Genomic DNA, 19688 nt, shown 5'->3' on the forward strand with positions numbered 1-19688 from the left:
CCCGCAACACGCAAAGGGTAGCCCACGCTTTTATGCACGCAGACGTACCCAGCGCCTTTGCTTTTCGCCCCGGGGACTGCATGCCCCGCTGGGAGGGCAGCTCTCTGGCAAGCAACAACCCCACGCACAGGGCAGTTTCGGGCAAGGAAGCGCCAACTGAAATGCGTGACAGGGACAGGTCCATCAGCAGAAACGAGCGGCCGCGCGCCCACGGCTGCCTCGCAGAACTCCGCCCGCGCCACCGGAGGGGCATTTCGGAGCGGGGGCCTTTTCCACCAGGAAAGCCCCCAGGGGGAGGCCGGGGGAGCCCGCGGGGCAGTGGGCTCCGTGCGAGCCGCAAGGCAGCTGGGGCAGAGGCGGGAGGAGCAGCGAGGCCGGGAAATCTCAGGGAGAGAGATCGGTCCCGGGGCGGGCGGGGGCTGGAGAGGCCGCCCTCGCATGCTGCAGCCGGGCCTCGGCTCCTCAGGGCGGGAGAGGCGCCGCCCCGCTGCTGCCAGCCGGCAGCTCTCGGCTCGGGGCCCGCGTCCAGCTCACCCCTCCCCGGGCAGGGCGCACCACCGCCCCCCCCCCCACCCCCGCTGGCAGCAGGGCCGCGGCGCGGTAGGGGGAAGCCGTTGCCGCTGCCGCTTCCTGCTGGGGCGCGGCGCCGCCGCCACGGCCGCTTCCGGGGCGGCTCTCGCGGGGGCGGTGGCAGCGCCATGGCGGTGAAGCGCCGCGGCGTGCCCGCGGCCGGCCCGCCGGCGGCCAAGCGAGCCTGTGGCGAGGAGGAGGAGTTCAGCGGCGCCCGCTTCAAGGCGCTGCTGCGGGACCCCGCCACCGCCGGGAAGGGTGAGGGGCCGGGCAGGGCGGGGGGCGGCCGACGGGCCGGGCGGTGCTCGGCCCTGCCGGCGCCCGTCGGGGCGGTGCGATCGTGAGGAAAAAGCGTGCTCCGCCGGCGCAGCAGGGGCTGGAGCGGCTCGCCGCGGAGCCCGCAGACGTCTTCTGTCCTCAGAGCGACGTTACGGGGATGACGGTGAAGATGATTGCTGTTACGGTACCGAGGGCACGTGCTGCTCCCGTACGGCGTGGGCCCGCCGCAGAGCGCGGGCGGCAGCGCCGGCGTGTCCCGGCCCTGGGGGGCGGCTCGTAGCCTGTCACAGGCGAGGCGTTGGCTCCTGGGGTGAAACTCTCGCATTGCAGGTCTGGAGACCTTCGTTTCCATTGCTGAGACGCTGCCATCACCTGAAGTATATGATGTCGTGGAGGGATACGTAAAAATTTCCATGGAGTGTGCTGAAATATTCAAACTTTTGGATGGAGAAAGGAAGCCTGAAAGTGAAGTAAGTTGGCCGTGGGTTTTCTAGGTTAATGACTGGCAGTGGGCATGCCGGCTGGGAGAGGAACTGCTGAATAAATGCTTTGTGGCGTAAATAACTGATAATTTGGCACTGTGATAACACAGTGGCAGAAGCACTGATCAAGTGGGAAATCTCCTTTTCAGTGCAGAGATGTTCCTGGATTTAATGATATGCACAACCAATAGTCCTGCCAAAATCAATCTGTTAAGGTTCTTTGAAGGTTATCAAAAGATGATTTATGAAATGAGGAGGTCAACAGAAGCAGTTAAGCAAACAAAAAAAAAAAGTCCAGTGAAAGTACCTTTTAGATTACTAGACATCTCCCTGATACATCAGTATTTCTAGGAAGCCACTGGTAAAGTTGACCTCATTTTTCCCATCTGGGCTAGACACAATTTTTCCTCATCAGAATATGATGAATGAACTAAAGAACTGAAAACCTCTTTTCACTGTGAATACTGGGGCAGCATTATTAACTTAAATCTGCTTACAATGTAAAATTGGATACTGTTCTTTAACCTCCACTTGTTGGTCTTTGCCGTTTTTCTCAGTGTAATGATGACCTGTGTCATGTTCAATGACATGCTTTCTTCAAGGTCCTTTTACTGGTAGAGGCTAATGCTTGTAATGAATGCAGTCACAGTGCTGTGTGGACTCTGGATTTGTCTGGAAGGAGTTAATCGCAAGACTGGAGCAGCTCGGATGGTTTTCTCCAGCACATTTCATTGTGCACTTACTAGCAGTTGTCTCATAAAGCATTGGTTCATTAGCCGTAGGCCTTGGCCTCCAGCTTGAAAAGGGCCTTCAAGATCCATCAGCCTGTGCTGAGATTTGCACCGCAGTTGGTGTTTGCATCCCCAGAAGTGGCTGTTGTGCATACGCAGATAAATCATGCATGTGCGTGTAGGTCTCAATTCATGGGTGAGGAAGGACCCTTTTTTACATTCAGTTTATTTGTCCAGGATTGTACAGGCCTTCAGTCAGCATGTTGGCTTGGGCTTCCAGCAGGGGTTGTTCCTCCCTACTATGGAATTTCATGAGTTTAGCAACTGAAAAAAAGAGGAGTCAGCTGACCTCCTGTGGTTCTCTGGTCTTTCATATAGTATATGTATAGGGGCTTCCTTGAAAATTTGCACTCTCAGAACTAATCCCTTAGAAGAGGAAGCATTAATTTGGGAGAGAATTCAGAAGTTAGCTTCACCTTCATGAGTGGAAGCTCTGCTCTTGTGCTGGGGTTACTCTTTTTTTAATGGTGTTTGTTACTGTTTGCTCAGCTAATAATTTCAAGCCGTACCTGATATTGGCAGATATTAACATATTTCTGTATCTTACAGATGCTGTTAATCTTTCAAGCTCTAGAAGCCATTTTACTGAGGACAGCTAGTGACCTCTCCCATTTTTCTGTTGTGGGAATGAACATAGTTAAAAAGTTGATTCATTCCTACATGAGATTGGTCTATGCTGCTTTGTATTCTGAAAATCGCAGGTAAGTCTCCTCTGTACTGTTGTGGAGAATCTCTTGTCAGTTGCTCTTGAGGGGCTGTCTAGGTCTTGCATGTGTACAAGACGTTGCAAAATTCAGCTTGACCTACTGCTAATAATCCATCTTTATTTAATGATACTGTTCCACATTTCATAAAATAATTGCACGTGGAAGTCTTTGCAAGGTGGACGCTCTACTATAATATACAGTCTAATGCTATATGATGCTTTGCCAAGGCTGTAGTTTTCATTGGTTGTGCCTGTCCTAGTGAGAGGTAAAGTGGATAGTATCTTGAGTCCCGTTATTTTAATGCTGCTTCGTTCGTGAAGTGAAATGTGCTGCCTGGATCAGGGAGGAACAGGCTTTCTTGTAGTTCACAGAGGCTGAGCAGTCTTTCTTGTGATGGCAAAAAGAGCTGCTCTTGTTTTATTTCCCTGTATTTTTTGTAGTCAGATTTCCATGTTTATAATAGAATTTTTTCTTTCAGACTGGCTTTTCCCCTGTAACTTTTCCTGTCTCTTAAATCTAAGGCCTTTTTAGGCCAATTGAAGCACTCACGTGTTATCTAGTCTAGTCTAAACAACAACTTCTCATGCTCTGTGGACAGCGTGAGAGAAGTTCCAAGTGCCAGAGACATTTAAATACAAACCTGGGAGGAAGAGGAAGGAAGAATAAAAAACAGAGACTGCAAATGGCTTGTCCAAGGCCAATGACTTGTCTTTCAGTCTTTGGACAAGCCAGAATTAGAAAACCATTTTCTGCTTTCCAGTTCCTGGACACAACCACGCTTCCTGCACCACTCAGTTTATATTATTGCAACAAGCATTTTAACTGTACATAGAATCCCAAATACAGGTGCATAGGTATATTGTAAATAAAGTTCGAAACTATGCAAGATCTGCACTTCTTATTAAGCATTTAAAGATTACAGCTTTTGGAGAAATCCTTCTGGAACCTGTGTAGAGGAGGCTGCAGATTTCTGATGGTATTCTGATGGTATATGCTCTGCTTTTTCTGTGCTACGTCTTTGATGTGCAAAGGGATTTTTATCGTGGTGGTATGTCTAGACGGGATCTCTGCTTTAATCATATGGCCTTCTTGCAGATTGTCCATGAATGAAACATGATGGACAGATTCCAAAACCCCTAATGGGAGTAGCCTCTAGTGGCTATTCAGATGAAGGAGGTCTGCAGACTTGTACCTGATGGCCCTGTCATGTTCCCATTGAAATAAATGGCAAACTCCTATGAATTTAGGAGTTCTTAATTTTTGGCACTTTATTCCTTTATGAAGTGAATATCCAGCCTCTCATTACAGCTTAATTTTTGGGAAGAATATAATCAGTCATTCCCTTTTCCCTTCTTCCCTCTACAGTCCTTCCCAGTTGCCTTTATCACTGCCTAAAATAATGGTTTTGGTTGTTTTAACTTCCCTTCTATTTTCTTAGGCAAATTTTCCCAGTGGTCAGTGAGCAAGAAGCAAAACTGAGTGTAGATCTTGGGATTTAGTTCATGACAAGACCATGCAGCATACTTAAACTGAAGAAAATCTCTGTCATTCAGCTAAAACAAAAAATGCAGTCTTACTTCAGCCTACACTGTGTGTGTCCTTAACTTTAGCATCAGCTGTAGCTCCTGTGGACCTGCTTGTGGCCGTAAAGTGCAAAAGCGTTTGCAGGACCGGGGGGCTCTGTCCAAGAAATATGCTTGTAGAAATACATGACCAAAGTTCTTTGTGAATAGTGCAATAACATTCGTGTTTGGCCTAAATCTGTATTGTGATTGTCATTAAAATGGTTGGTTACATACTCAACTAAAGCTCCCATCAACTGCAGCAAGAGCTTTGCATGACCAGGGATACTTTCCTAATGGCTATCTTGGTTGCTTGTGTTGGGACTAAGTCAGAACTGCTTCCTGCCTGAAACTCCTGAAGGCTTGGGTGGATGTTGGAGGTGGAGTGGATAATTTCTTTTACAGGAAAAAGGTCTTTAAATTTTGATTTCTTGATTTGGTTGTTTGTATAACTGTCACCCTGGAAATAACCTGCAGGTTTTCCTCTGCATTTTGTTTTAGGATGAGCCGAGTGTGCCTTACCCTGTTGTCAGCAATGGTGGCTCAGGGGCCAGATTCAGCAAGGGATGTGTATAGCCATTTTGATTTCAATAATAAGTTTCTGCCTGGATTATTGAAAAAAAGATGCAAGAAGGTAATTAAGCTGCTGTGTGCCATGAAATGCTACACCATGGCTCCATCAGTTTTCTTCTGCCAAGTATTTAAAACTAAGCTGTTGCTAATGTCTCTTTGCTGTATTTTTGTCTGCAAGACTTTACCTCTTCCTTGCTGTCCTATGTCAGGCTGAAATGCTTCTTGATTGTTTCTAACTGGCAGCAGAACTGATCTATGGGGCAAGAGCTTCCCAGCTACTTACATAGGAAATCTCCAGGGAATGTTTCTGAGTATCTGCAATAGTAGGAGAGCTGGCCTGTACCCTTGAGGTATAGCTTGCTTTGTTTTCCATCCTGTGCTGGTCTTTCTCGTCTTGTCAGGGTGCAGAGCTCCTCAGGATAACCTTGTTTTTACACTGCTTTGTAGAATTTACTGCAAAACATTGAAGTGTTGCGTCTGTTTCTAATACGCTGTGGTGAAATATAAATGTATTTTTTCTATGGGCTACCCTTCTAATGTCTAAAATGGAGTGAAAGTGATGGTAAACTTCTGAAGACTATTCAGTGATGTGTTTGGGAAGAGCTCAGTCTTTTTTCCAATGCAAGGATTGCAGTTTGGTCCCACTGAAATAAATAGAGGTTGGAGCTTCTGCATTTTTAATGGAGAGAGGATTTTGCCCAGTACTAGTACAGTCAAAGTAATTGCATTGGAAAATATAACCAAGAGTTTTAAACAATCTCTTAGTGGAAATCCTTAAAGACAATATGCGAGTAAGTAGAAAAAGTCACTCCTCTTTTTCCAAAAGGAACTTTATTTCTTGTTTCCTCTCTGTTTGCTAAAAATAATCAGGGTTGACCTTAACCAGGGTTTTAGAACAAGAATATTTATATGTCATTCCAAATAGAAGTGTATAATAAATCCAGTATTATTTTCAATGCTGAGACATTGTTTCAAGTTTTTAAAGATGACTTGCAGAATGAATGTGTACATTTGTGTTGGGTTTGTGCCATCTGTGGTGACAAATGAGACTGTTTAAAGCAATCAAGTAGAAGGCAAAAAACGAAACACACACCTTTTTCCCTGAATCCACCTTTTACAATTTCAGGAATGTCAAATTTCATGGGTTTTTACCTTGCTGCAGAAGTTTTCTTTAGGAGTACCTCCACCCCTTAAATTTAAATGCTTGGATGTAGTCTTTTCACCACAAGCTTATTAGATATGCAAGTAAGGTACAAGGAAGAAGGTTTCCAAAAATGGATTGAAGGTCTTACTGTTGCTCAGTTTTCAGTGAAGTTATTATGTCACAACTGGCTATCAGAGGTGATTTTTTAATACAAAAATATCAGGCCCAAAGCTTACAGCAAAATCTCATTTCTTTCTCTTTATTTCTTCTTTCAACACTTTCATGAGTCACTTCTGCCTTATATTTAGCCTACTTGGTATCTTCTTTCAGGCATTTTTGCATGCAAGTTAATTTTGCACAGTAAGTTTCAAAAAATTATAAATCGCAGAGGGACTCTATTAGGGAATGTAGTAATAGGATGAGGGGTAACAGTTTTAAACTGAAAGAGGGTAGATTTAGATTAGATATTAGGAAGAAATTCTTTACTGTGAAGGTGGTGAGGCACTGGAACAGGTTGCCGAGAGAAGCTGTGGATGCCCCCCCGCTTAGAAGTATTCAAGGCCAGGTTGGATGAGGCTTTCAGCAACCTGGTCTTGTGGAAGGTGTCCCTGCCCATGGCAGGGGGGTTGGAGTAGATGATCTTCAAGGTCCCTTCCAACCCAAACCATTCTATGATTCTGTATTCATATCCTATGATCCTTTTCCAGGCAAAGCTTTCACTACTTCCACTGTGCCTGAATTTGTAGTTTTATAACATACTAGCCCCTTTTTTTAAAGGCTTTTTGTTTTTTAGTCTAAGTCACATGACCCGGGTGGCTCCATGAGCAGCTGTGATAGCTGAGACATGTCTGTAATGACCTGCAGCTCAAAGATGGCAACGAGCAGCAAGAGTCCCCAAGACTAGTGGTGCTCTGGAAGCCTGTATAGTAAGAAATTGTGGCAGCACTACCGCCATTACCGTTCTTGAGTATTTTTGTGAATTGACCAGTATACCAAGTGGTGCAGAAGTGAGGATGTTCAGTGAGGTGTGTACAGGGTTTGGCATGAAACTACTGTTAACATTTTCCTTTTTTTTTTTTTTTTTTTAATTTATGGTGTATTTTGTATACTGAGAATTGAAAAATATGTGAACTAGGACACCTCCCTTTTCGATGTTAACTTTAACAGACTGTGATCTGCTTAACACAACAAGTTTTTCAAATGAATGTACTGTGGATATGTTGTATGTAAATGTACGTGTATGGCTATGTGCAACATGTTTATAGAAGTTGTTTAATTTACCTGTTTATAGTACTTACAAGGGTAATCAATTATTGCGGTATTAATTTTGCAGTTGTGTGCAATCTGTATGCTAACAGTGCCTTTTATCTTTTTTAGGGGAGAACTGATGTCCGTATGGCCTATATTCAGTTTGCTCTCTCCTTTTTAATTGCTGGTGACAATGCAATCTTGACACGGGTGCTGGAATTAAAAGGTACTCCACAATTGCTTGTATTTTTTTTTTTTTAAGGCAGAGTCTTTTATAGGTGATAATAAATATGAGCTAATTCAAAATGTGAACCAGTTAAACAGCACTAATAAGGTACAAAATACATATTTTTAATCGTATTACCTGAAAAGCTTAAAACTTCTTCAGTATTCTAGTGAGTGCCTCTTCTGCTTGAGAATAATATTTGCTGTCTGCAAAAACTTTGCAAAAATAGAAAGCCCTTGATGACACAGATGTAAAAAAGGTAAATGTGATATAACTTTGAGGTCATAGAGTCAGTAAGCAGAAAACAACTTCATGGCCTCCAGCCTTGCTCATAACACAGTAACAGTGGATATGTTCCATTAAAATTGTTTTTAAAAGTGTTAAAGACTGTACATACTTCGGTTTCTTTTCTATCCTCATGTAGGACAACTGTTGTGTACTCCATCAGACTGCTTTTTGTCAGTGATTCAGGAGACCAGTGTAATGTCCCTTTGCATCCTTTATGGAGACATTACCTGGGAGTGCAGTCCAGGAGTATGTTACACCCATGTCTATTAGAGAATGGGGTCAGACTGACCTGATGGAAGAAGAGGATCCAGAAAGTTGAATCTTACATACACTTAATTAATACTTGATCCCTTACATGCTGAAGTTGATGTGAAAGTTCTGTTGACTTTAGTGATTTGAAATCTACTGCTAATGTTTCTCAAGTTGTGAATTATGACCCTTGGTAAAGTTATGAAAGAATTCAGAGGCCGTCTAGAAATACTCTAAAAAAAAAAAAAAGTAGTAATTTGCTGACAGCAATTAATTTCTTCTACGGTGAGGGAGTGAGAACAGGCCATAGTTACTTACTTCTATTGTTCACGCTACCCTGGGGGCGGCTGATTTCCTTTAATTGCTCACAGTTGTTCAGTTCTTTCAGGACAGGGAGTGGCAGTGCACACCTTGACACAGTCAGCACAGCTGGCTTTCATTCCCCTGTAAGATACTGAAGTTCTTTATAAGGTTCTGAAGTTCTCTGTCTTTGGGATGCACAGGTGAATCAAAAGATGGTGCATGTGGTTGGAGATGTAACCTCCAAACATTTGAGAATCTCTCAGTGAAACAATTGTGAGTCCTTCAATGGAAAGGACAGGCATTTACTCAAGTTTAAATTCTGCATAGCACATTGGGGCCGGAAACATATCTGAAGTTGACAGATGCTGTTGCAATAAGTGTTAATAATGAAGTTGGCAAATTAGCCAGTTATGATGAGAGTAGGTTTGGCAGCATTACTTGTTCATCACTGTGGTTACAGACACATCCTCCTTCTGGACTCTGATTGCGGCCTTTTGGTTCATCCTTAAATATAACAGTAAGGTAAATAATATGACATTGAAGAGAAATGGGTATGAATTCCCTGAAGCATTTTAGTATGAAAATAGCTTTCACATTTTCACTTAACATTTGAAATGTCTTCTTAGATTTCATTCCAGATATTCTTCGCTCTGAAATAAAGGAAGACAAAGTTTCTACTGTCAATCTTCTACTTTCCACACTGAGAACTAAGGTATGATATACCCTTGAAACTGTGTTGTCTCTTGTTTTCTATTTTCTTTGCTGCTGGAAACACTTTTGCAGTAATTTCTCATAAAATGTACCGCTCTTTAAGATGTTGGCACTGTGGTGCTGCTTCTGAAAGTTTGTCAGTGTGTCCATTACTGATAATATTTGTTGGAGATTAATAGCTTGGCCATATTAGTGTTTCAGGACTGAAGCTTGTTATGCTTTTTCAATGCCCACTTTTAAGTCATTGCAATAGCTTGTATGTGGATGCTAATTTCAGCTCATCTCTAGTGTGCGGTGTCCAACACATTCTGATTGTTTCATGGGTTGCGATTGCATCAGTGCCAAGCCTGAAGGTCAGAAGAACTGGAATCTTTTTGGTGCTTCCAGTGACAGTAAGATTGGTCCTTCAATTAATGTGTCTCATGCTGAAATGGGGAAGTCAGCTCGATTTGAGTAGGTTTGTTAGCTCTGAGCCAGGTAATGATGTACAATCTTCTTTCCAGGAGAAAAAGGATTTTGTGTGGTTTTAGTATGGGGACTGTGGCATGAAATGGGTTTCTAGGAGCTATCTGGTTGCAGTTGAAGGGTGGTACCCTTCAACGGTGAACTGGTACTGTTCCCCAACCAGTCTTGGCAGGGCTCTGTTGAGGCCACATCCTGTGGTCCTGGTTAGCTGGTCTTTGGACTTGCTTACTGTTAGGATGGCAAGGTTTCTGCTGCAGGAGATAAATTCAGTCAAAGGTATTTCTTGGTGAGGTAGAGGAAGAGGGAAGTCTTATCATAAAATTGTCTTCCCAAGATCAGAGAATGTTTTGTGAAAAAGAAAGTGTACATTCCACCTGCTACCAGAAAGTAGTTGGAGAGGTAAGTCTGCTTCCCTTTGAAGTGTTTTTTTTCTGTTTCTTTCATAACAGACAGAAATAACCTTGTGATATAGTAGGGTTGAGAGAGAAAACTTGAAAGCAGGAATTGCTGAAAGGTGTGAGAGTTGGTTTAGTCTCGACTGCCTTTCGTGTGCTTTGTTGTTCCTTAGCTTCTGAGCATGGCTGTGCCTCTTTCACTGTGATGCACCAGCTTGTTGCTGCTGTGGGTAGAGCACCTGCGCAAGAGATTTATTCTAGTTCTATAAAAAAGTTTAAAAAAATATTTTTAGTTCTAGTGTCTATGATTTTTGAATCTCTGTTTTGAATTATTGTAGCAATGTTGCACAGGCTGTTGTATGACCAAATGAGAGAATGAAGAAAAAATAGTTTCAAATTTAGAGTGTAACCATAAGAGCCTGCCTCAGACTCAGGCTTTTCACAACTGTCAATTTAAAGCCAAAAATATTGTTTCATTTTTCTGTTGCAATAACCTTGGAAAGTGAAGAAAAAAAAAGATAGCATTTAAATGTAAAATAAACCTCCCTGAAACTTTGTTTTCTAAATGAAGCTTTTCCCATGTGGGAATCATACATCATGTACTGTTATGTTATTGATGAAACCTAAAACACTGTATGACTCCTTCAGTTTAGCAAAGAGAATGAGAATTAAAAAAATGTGGACAGGAAAACACAGTAGGAGAATTTTTGAGAACTTCCTCCACTGTGTTTTCACTTCCATTCAAACTTTATTTGTAGCAGGTTCTACCATCTCTACCAGCAGGTTTCCATGATCCTAAGTCTGTGGCTGTGCTACTCTAAATACGTTCTGTGCTCTTTAGTTGAACTTGAAAGTCTGTCCTGTCCAGCATGTGCAGTGTTTGCAGAAGTTGGTGTAGAGCCCTATGGCTTCAACCATGTCAAGATGGGATCAGGAGCATGTGAAAGAAGTGTTAACAGGACAGGCAGAACCTTTTATCTGCTGTAGTGAGTAGAGCGAGCTGTGTGTGTACTAGAAGAATGAAGTGTGTTGCTAATTTGCCATTATTTTGTGATAACTTGCAATAAATAGAAAAGTTGTTTGTTTGATTTTTTTTTCTCATTGTTTTCAGGTGGTTCAAAATAAAAATATCACCAAAACCCAGAAGGTCCGCTTTTTTACTGCAGAAGTGTTGATTCACATTGCTTCACTTTACCGGTGGAATGGGATTACTGATGTCAGCCCTGGGGATTTAAAGGTCTGGTAACTTATTTCTTTGTAACTCCTAGTCCTTGTCCTGCTTTTCCCGCTCCCCACCTTCCCCACCGCTTGCAGCCTACAGGTTTTGAAATAGCTTCCAGTTACTCTAGCCTTGATGAGCTCAAGAAGAGGGATCTGCTGAGGCTACTTAAAAAGAAGCCCTGACTTTCTGCTGCTTCTTACCGCTTGGAGGATGGTTTGTTTCCCTGTACTGTATTCCGTTTCCTCGACACATTTGTGTCTCTATAGGAGAATGTATCAGGAGCAATGTTCTTGCCACGTGCCTCATTCTTGTCCTACACACTGATCTGATATGAGAGCTAAACTCCCAAGATGGTTGCCAGCCTTTTCAGCTTACATTGTTTGAGAGGTTGACAGGGTTTCTGAGGGTTGAGCTGTTATTGATTCTATTGGTCCATGAAATCACATTCCTAAAGTCAGATGAGGCAAGGATCAGGGCTGCAGCTGGTGGGTGTATGTTAGTGCTGCAGATGTTTTGTCATCATCTCCTCATAAATAGTTTACAATTTTGCTTTTTTATTTTTAATCATGTAATCTCTTTTTTCCCTGCTTTCACTGTGGTAATATCTAAGACGTGGCTGTAAGCCCAATGCAAAGCAATAGAGACTTCTATGCTTCCACTGGGGTTTTGGCTGCAGACTTTTCAGCTTTGTGTTGATTAACGCTTGATCTTTAGAAGCCCAACCATTCTTCCTCAAAACTTCTAACACTGAACAACTGACTTCTTATACTTTCTCTACTGGATGTTTATGCCTATGCCATTCCAATCCTGATATACTGTAAACACGTTTTGGAGGAGATCTATTTTTAGTAGGTGTCTGCTATGCAAATCTATGACCCTATTCATAAACATGCATTTCAGTTTTGAGTAATTTTAAATTCTTACTATTCCGTGCAGTCCTTGTGAGTCATGTGGTTTGTGATTTCCCAACTGCAGTTGTCAAGAGACTTCTCATTCGTAGGGATCTTGAGTTGTGCTGGGTAATGGAATCTAGGTTCACTTTTTTTCTTTTGCTTGACATGGATATTTGGTCACTTCTTCCATTTTTGTGTGGTGACTGTAATTGCATTGATGCCCCACCTTTCCTTGAAGTGTTGGCATATTCAGTGCACTGTTAGCTATCCATCTTTCTTGCCCTGTATTAAAGTGGTTCCATCTTTTGCCAAATTGGCCCAAAAAACATACACATGCTTGTTTCACATGCTTTATGCTGAAGGGTTCAGTGATTTTTTTTTTAATCTTTTTTTTGGTCTTTCTGAACTTCCTCACAGTGAACCTGGCCTACATAGCTGAAAGTTGGTTATATCAGATTAAATATTAGATCCTTGACTTCAAAGTCCTAGGATGGCCTTGCCCAATTTATGTAAGTTTTATATCACTACTTTTCTTTAGCTTGATTTTCCTCTATCTTTTCCTGTCTGTCTTCTTAGCCAATGCCCTAAGTCAGTAATGCCCTGCAAATAGTACGTATGTACCTAAATTTGGGAGGTTTGCTTTCCTTGAAACAAAGAGTATTGTAATAATTAATGTATTTAATACAGAAACTGAAACTTCTTTTGTTAATCTGAACAAAAGCCAAATTGTCTTTTAGCATTCCTGTAAAAGGAGCTTTGTAAAATTTAGAGTGAAATTGATGTAAGATTTTCTTCTGTGATACCAAAAATCGTATGCTTTTTTTACTCCTTTTTGATTTTTATAGGCGATTCAAGGTTCCGAAGAGGTGGGAAAGATGATGGTACGGGAACTTGTTCATAACTTCTTAATGGACCTCTGCTGCTCTCTGAAACATGGCATAACTTTCTATGATCCAAGTCTTGGAACTTCTGGCAAGTAAGTCACTGGACAGCTGAGACTGCATGTGAACTTTGTGCTAGGAACAAGAGACCTCACTAGTTATCTTGTGTGCCCTTCCAGGCCTTTGCAAGTAACTTTACTGAATTCTGCTTCCATGTCTCTTTCATCCATGGCAGACGAAAGAAATACATTGGCTTTCTTGTTTTTGTTTTTAACTTCCCAAGATCAAACTATTGGATCTCCTTACACCTCAGTGTGCTAGAGTAGAGAGTGCTCTGCCCTATTCATAGGGGCTTAGGCAATGGTCATGTTTCTCTGAGCCATGTCTGTGTATAACTAGATACAAAGTCTCTTGTTGCAAGGTGTGATTTTGGACCATAGATTTTTTTTTTTATGTGATGATAAAGCATCAAAACTGCAGTGTTAACTAGGTGGTGGTAAAATACCTAGTCTAATTTACATTTTATAGAACCTGACATGGTTTATTCCAGATTTTGGCAAAATGCCAACGTTGATTTCAGTAGTGTTAGAATTTGGCCTGCAACACCTAGTCTGGAAGCACCTATTTGCCCTACTGTTTCCATTTGCTAACTAGTTAAAAATATGTGTTCAGTAAGATTATGACTGATAAACTGAGACTCTTGTAATTCCATAGAGGGGTTCTCATTGGTTGGGTTTATGCTTCATCCCATTAGCTGGGCAAAGAAGGTGCTAGATTGTAGTAGCAGGTACTAATACTGCATGGTGCTAGAGCAGGTTGTTTCTTGCTTTGAGCAAAATTTTAACTGGTATTCATCTGGTATCTGCGGTATTCTCACTTTATTTAGGGACATACAGAAGAAAACTTAAAAAAAAAAAGGGGGGGGGGTGGACTGAGACCACAGAAAATGCTTCCAAGTTTAAGTTTTAATTCTACATTTTTAGATTTGTGAAGTTTGGTTAGAATATTTCTGAAACCAGAACATATTTCTGGTTTTAATTAAAAGTAATTACTGTTTGTCATGCGGAAAACCTGGAAGTGAGTTCAGTTCTTACTTTTCTGAATATAAATTCAGAAATTATGCCAGCAGTGTGAGAGGTCTTGCCTTGAATTTACCCCAGCAACGATTAGAGGAGTTGCAGAGTTAGCATCACATGTAAAGTATCAAAATAAGGATTTCTTTTTTAAAGTATTTTTTTGTCTTCAACAGGGGAGGAAATGTGGTGCTTCTGCGCTTTCTGCTTGGTTTAAAAACTGCAACAGAAGATGAAATGGTTGCTGATCTCATGGTGAATATTCTTAAAGTATGCCCAGATTTATTGAACAGATACTTTAAGGAGACCCGGTATTCCTTTGTTCCTAGACTGAAGTCTGCTTGGATGGACAATATGAAGTTCCTCAAAAAGGTAAGAGTATGAATGATGCACACCACCTTTCCACAAAATATGCAATCCAAATACTCCTTTTTTCTTCCAAAAATTGAAGTAGTTTTTGTTAAACAGTAGTGCAGAATTACACAAAACCGTAGTAGGAAAGATGGTAAAGTCAAACATTCCTGACCTACAGAAAAGTTACCAAGCCAAGGAACTTGGTAGTAGATTGGTAAGCCTGCCTTTGATTGCTATTATTACAGATAGATATAATGCCATTCCTATGTAAAATTTGTTACAATTTGGGTACTGTGCAGTACAGAGCCCAGCCAGCCTGTGGTGTGGCCATGTTAGGTATAAACTAACTCTGAATTCATTAATTTAGCTGAGGTCTTCCTAATGACAAGGAACAAGATTTTGCTGATTTCAGAGGAAATAAGCTGAGGATCATGGAGTGGGTTTTTTTGATTTTGTTTCAGAAGCAGCAGTTCTGTATCAGAGGAAACTCACTTGTCTGAAGATGTATTGTGATCACAGCTGTAAATGCACAGTGCTTTAGAGTTCATTATAATCACGAAACAGCAGACAGGCATAATATTTCATAATAATGATTTTAAAAACCAACCAGTCCAGCAGTGGGGAAGTTAAGTGACTGAGGTTTAAGTGAGATAAACAGGAAGGACTTAATGGTTCTGAAATAACACCATCAATTCCTGTAGGTATGTTAGGAAAGAAGCAGCAGGATGCTGTTAAATGTTGAAGATGGTAAGTGGAGGGGGGAAAATGGCATCCTGTTTTCTATGGGTGCTGAGGAAAATGAGCCATGGCTCAGAGCCACAGCTGCTTTAAAAAGTGTAGACATAGAGTGAGTTGGAAGGTCATTTGGTAAAAAGCCATGCTTAGAGCAGGAGGCTGTATAAACATTTAACTAAACTGGGAAGGAAGGAATTGGCATAAGAAGCAGTGAGAAACACCACGCTGATGATACTTTTTTTGAGATGCAGCAACATTGAAGCTCAGCTAGAAAAACCTTTTGTCCTTTCTGAGTGTTTCTCTGCCTCTTTGTTTAGCTTAAGATGGGCAAGCAGGATCTGTAGTCTGTTTGTTGAAAAGGGGTGGCGTTTAGCAGGGATGCAGGTCACATACAGATGTTCTGTTTAGTTGAATAGGAGTCTGGGGGATGCTCTGTAGCATTTCTGTGTAAAAGCTGACATTTAGTGCTGTCATTACTTTTGACAAGTCAAAACCCTTCTGTAAAATTCTCCCCAGAAGAAGCTGTTATCTCCAGTGCTATATCAATGTTGATTAAATTGTTATTTTTATTTCAGATCTATGAGGCTCAACCAGAGATCTCCAATTCTTTTAAGACTTCAGAGTTTATTCCTCTTCCCAGGTTGCTTTCTATGGTGATGGTAACAACAGTCCCTGCAGTGTGCAATAAAATAATGTTCACCCAAGGTCTAAATGTAAGAGCAGCCTATAGTATTTCATTGGATTTTTCTGTCCCAGTTAATACTGTTTGATTTAAGTGTGTAATCATCTAAGAAGTTTCTTAAATTGATTAATTACGTATGTTTTGTATTGTCTGTCCCAGCATAAATCTGGCTTGGGGAAGCACTGGAAAATGAATTAAAACCCATTGATACTGCTTCCAAGAGACATTCACAAGCACCAATTCTGCCAACACTCACTAGTGGTTTAGGCTGGGAATCTGAAAACCTACAGATTCTTTCCTGCAAGCCAAGGTTTAGGAAATAATTAATTCATTAACAAATTTTAACATATATTCAGTGTACAGATTATGTGCAAAACATAAGAGGAAGCACTGAAATGTCGTTAATTCAACTTCCTTCTTTCAGTTACCCAGCACAGTAGTGAAGCACAGCATACTGTCACTTGTATCAATGGTTCTGAGAAGAGCCTTGAAGAATATTGAGTACTGTTTGAATGAAGAAACTTGGCAAAAGTCAGAAATCTACACACCGTCAGTGATGCAGGAATTTGTACAGCTGTACAGAGAAGCCATCAGCAAGGTACAAAGTAAAAAGAAAATTGGGGTCTAACATGAGTCATTTTGCAGCAGGTGACTACTCTACACTTTCTCCCCAAGTGGTTGTGGCCTGGGAGCCAGGAGATAGTATCTTTGGGCAGGAGGAGGGGAAGGCTGTGTGTTAAAAGGTGTTAATAACTGGTGTGGTAGTAGACTACATTTCCTAACACAGCTAGCTGATGGAAATGCAGATTAAATTTTGTTGTGAGACAAATTTGTAACATTGACAGCTGTTGTGCTGCAAATGAATTCCAAGAACAGGCTCAAAGCAAATTCTCTTCCTGATTTCAACTAAATTGTAGCTGGTAGAGTTCACTCAAGAGTTAGAAGTTACTAGACAAGGTAGCACTTGAGTTGGAAATATACCATGAGGATGAAGAACCAAACATAAATTTTTCACAGGAAGCTTTTTCAGTAAAATGTTCTTTCCAGTATTTATGTTCTACAGAAGTGAAAGTACACTACTTGATTTCAGATCTTTTTCTGCTTGCATACTAGGTCAGTTACAACCTTTGTGAAGAGCAGCAAATCCTTGTGTTGGTTTGTTGTGAATATTTTTATCACAGTAGCTTTGTCTCACACAGGAGAGCTGTTGCAATTTACTCTTTCTGCTTTTAGCTTTTACCAGACATGAACAATATAGTGGCTGTCTGGCAGTCCCTTCTGAAGAAAGGGAGAGAACACCACGATGGCCAAGAGGAGAAAAGGGAAAGTGCTATCTCCACTGTGAAAGCAGTGACTGAGACACCAGAAGTTGCTGAACAGCATGGTAGGCAAAGCAGGTGGAGTTACCCCTTCTTACATGTATAGAATAGGTGTTGTGAAATCCTCATCCCATGTAAGGTCATTCACTTCAGCAGAGTCCAGATGTCACTTGTGCATTTACTATTCATCTTTGCTTTGTTCAATTCTTCGGGCAGTTTAATTCTGACCAGCATCAGAATTGCCTAAGAACAGAGTTTGACAAATAAGTTGCCATTGCTACTAGGAGGTTAAGCAGTTTGACTTTCTGCTGTCACAGAATTACAGAATGGTTGAGGTTGGAAGGGACTTCTGGAGGTCATCTTGTCCAACCCCCCTGCCTAAACCTGGTTGCTCAGGACTGTGTCCAGACAGCTTTTGAATATCTCCAAGGATGGAGACTCCAACAACCTCTCTGGGCAACCTGTCCCAGTGCTTGGTCACCCTCACAGTAAAAAAGTGTTTCCCGATGTTCAGAGGGAACCTCCTGTGCTTCAGTGCGTGCCCATTGCCTCTGGTCCTGTCACTGGGCACCACTGAAAAGAGCCTGGCTGCGTCCTCTTTGCACCCTCCCTTTGGGTATTTATATACATGGATAAGATCCCCCTGAGCCTTCTCTTCTCCAGGCCGAAGAGTCCCCGCTCTCCTAGGCTTTCCCCTTAGGAGACATGTTCCAGTCCCTTCATTGTCTTTGTGGGCCTTTGTTGGACTCTTTCCAGTATGTCCATATCTCTCTTGTGCTGGGGAGTCCAGAACTGGACATAGCACTCCAGGTGTGGCCTCACCAGCGCTGAGTAGAGGGGAAGGATCGCCTCCCTTGAACTGCTGGCAATGCTTTGCCTAAGGCAGCCAAGGATGCTGGTAGCCTTCTCTGTGGCAAGGGCACATTGCTGGCTCATGTTCAACCTGGTGTCCACCAGGACCCCCAGGTCCTTTTCTGCAAGCTGCTTTCCAGTTGGGTGGCCCCCAGCATGTACTGGCAAATGGGGTTGTTCCTGCTCAGGTGGAGGGCTCTGCAATTCCCCTTGTTGAACTTTAACCCTCCTGTCCTTGACCTTCCTGTGCTAGTAGGAGTATTTTGCAGCCACACAATAAAACAGGCAGCGAAACTGATAAGCCTGAAAAATAACTTTTTGATGAATTTTCATTTGGCCAAGTTATTTTACCATGAGATCATTTTTTTGAAGCTGTTAGTTACTGTGGCTACACAAATGCTTGTGTTGCTGTAGCACAGGAGGAGAAACATGCAAGTGTTGTAAGAGGCAGAGAGGATTGGAGTGAAGGCTTCAGTATTCCTCTCTCAAAATTAGCGTCTCTCCTGAAGGACTTGCTTTCGTAGTCCCATTGCAGGGAACTGGAAGTTTTAGTACTCTCTGTAGCTTTGCTAGCAGCATGCAATATTTTACTTATAGGCTGAAGATAAATCTGCAGCCAGTTTCATGTCCTTCACAGGGCATATTCCACAGTGAGACTTCAGGGAGCAGAGAGTTTTTCAGTGTATGTCCTTCTTTGTGTGGCTTTAGGCAGCAAAATAGTTGTCAACGCTGACACTCCAAGGCTCTTTATTGGTAGAGTGCTTGCTGAAGCCAATGGAGCGGTTAATCTCTGAAGTACTGTAGCTGTAGTTTCTCTGCATACTAGGGTGATAATATGGTATCACTTACTCTCAGCTCACCTTTTACAGCTTTATTTGCACTGTGGCCACTAGAGAATTCTTTTTTAATGGGAGTTGAGACTCAGGCAAACAAAGACAAAGTTTATGCATGGCATCCATCCAGTTCTTCATAGCTCCCTGAGGGAGACCCAGTTAACAGGAAAAAAGTAGGTGTTAAAAAAAAGGTTTGGCTGCCCTCCATTTAATTTGCTTCCTTTTCATTAGTGACTGGATAACAAGTAGCTTTTATGTGTCCTCATGTTATAAACTAAAAGAATATGTAACTGCTGAGATAGCTTTTCCTAAGAAGTAAACAGCTGCCTTAACTGGGGTTGGTGTTTCTCTCATACAGATACTTGTCTCCCTCTTGCCAAGAGGTCACATTGAGAAAGTATTATTTTGGAAGAGGGAAGGGAAAGAAAGAAACCTTTAACTGAAGTAATAAATTAGTAACAAATTAGTGTACTGTCTCCTGTACTTCCCCAGTCAAACCTACCTGGCATTAGGTAAAAATAGTGTCCCCAGAAACCAGCAGTGTGACCATATCCTTTCCTTCACTTTTTTCTGTTGTTCAGCCTTAATTTAAACAGTAGTGGGACTGATTGGATTCTTACAGTGAGTGTTAAAATGTTGAGGTGGTCTTTTATACGTGTGAGCACTTTCAAATCAAATTAGAAATGGCAACTGCCAATTTAAGCGCTGAATAAGATGATTTAGTTTTAAAAGTATTCACACAGGAATGCTGGGGAAGGAAACTGGGGATTCTGGGGGGGGTGTCTGTTTCTTCTTGTTCATGGGGAAGATAACCGATCATTTCATGGGCAAGTCTGTTGGAAATATAGTTA

At 42.0% G+C, this 19688-nt stretch overlaps 1 protein-coding gene across 1 annotated transcript in view; it reads left to right on the forward strand.

The window, feature by feature from the left end:
- Positions 1 to 673: 673 nt before the first annotated feature.
- The window catches only part of URB1 (URB1 ribosome biogenesis homolog), a 57594-nt gene continuing 38579 nt past the window's right edge, over positions 674 to 19688 (forward strand). Inside the window, exons 1-12 of the mRNA XM_052795125.1 lie at positions 674 to 828; positions 1180 to 1319; positions 2672 to 2823; positions 4893 to 5025; positions 7486 to 7582; positions 9049 to 9134; positions 11105 to 11230; positions 12954 to 13084; positions 14239 to 14434; positions 15727 to 15864; positions 16258 to 16431; positions 17067 to 17217. Of these exons, the coding sequence (XP_052651085.1) occupies positions 699 to 828; positions 1180 to 1319; positions 2672 to 2823; positions 4893 to 5025; positions 7486 to 7582; positions 9049 to 9134; positions 11105 to 11230; positions 12954 to 13084; positions 14239 to 14434; positions 15727 to 15864; positions 16258 to 16431; positions 17067 to 17217 (1654 nt within the window). The 5' untranslated portion in view covers positions 674 to 698. The remainder of the gene's footprint in view (positions 829 to 1179; positions 1320 to 2671; positions 2824 to 4892; positions 5026 to 7485; positions 7583 to 9048; positions 9135 to 11104; positions 11231 to 12953; positions 13085 to 14238; positions 14435 to 15726; positions 15865 to 16257; positions 16432 to 17066; positions 17218 to 19688) is intronic.

The sequence above is a fragment of the Harpia harpyja genome, chromosome 8 (genome assembly GCF_026419915.1).
Source record: "Harpia harpyja isolate bHarHar1 chromosome 8, bHarHar1 primary haplotype, whole genome shotgun sequence".
NCBI lineage: Eukaryota > Metazoa > Chordata > Aves > Accipitriformes > Accipitridae > Harpia > Harpia harpyja.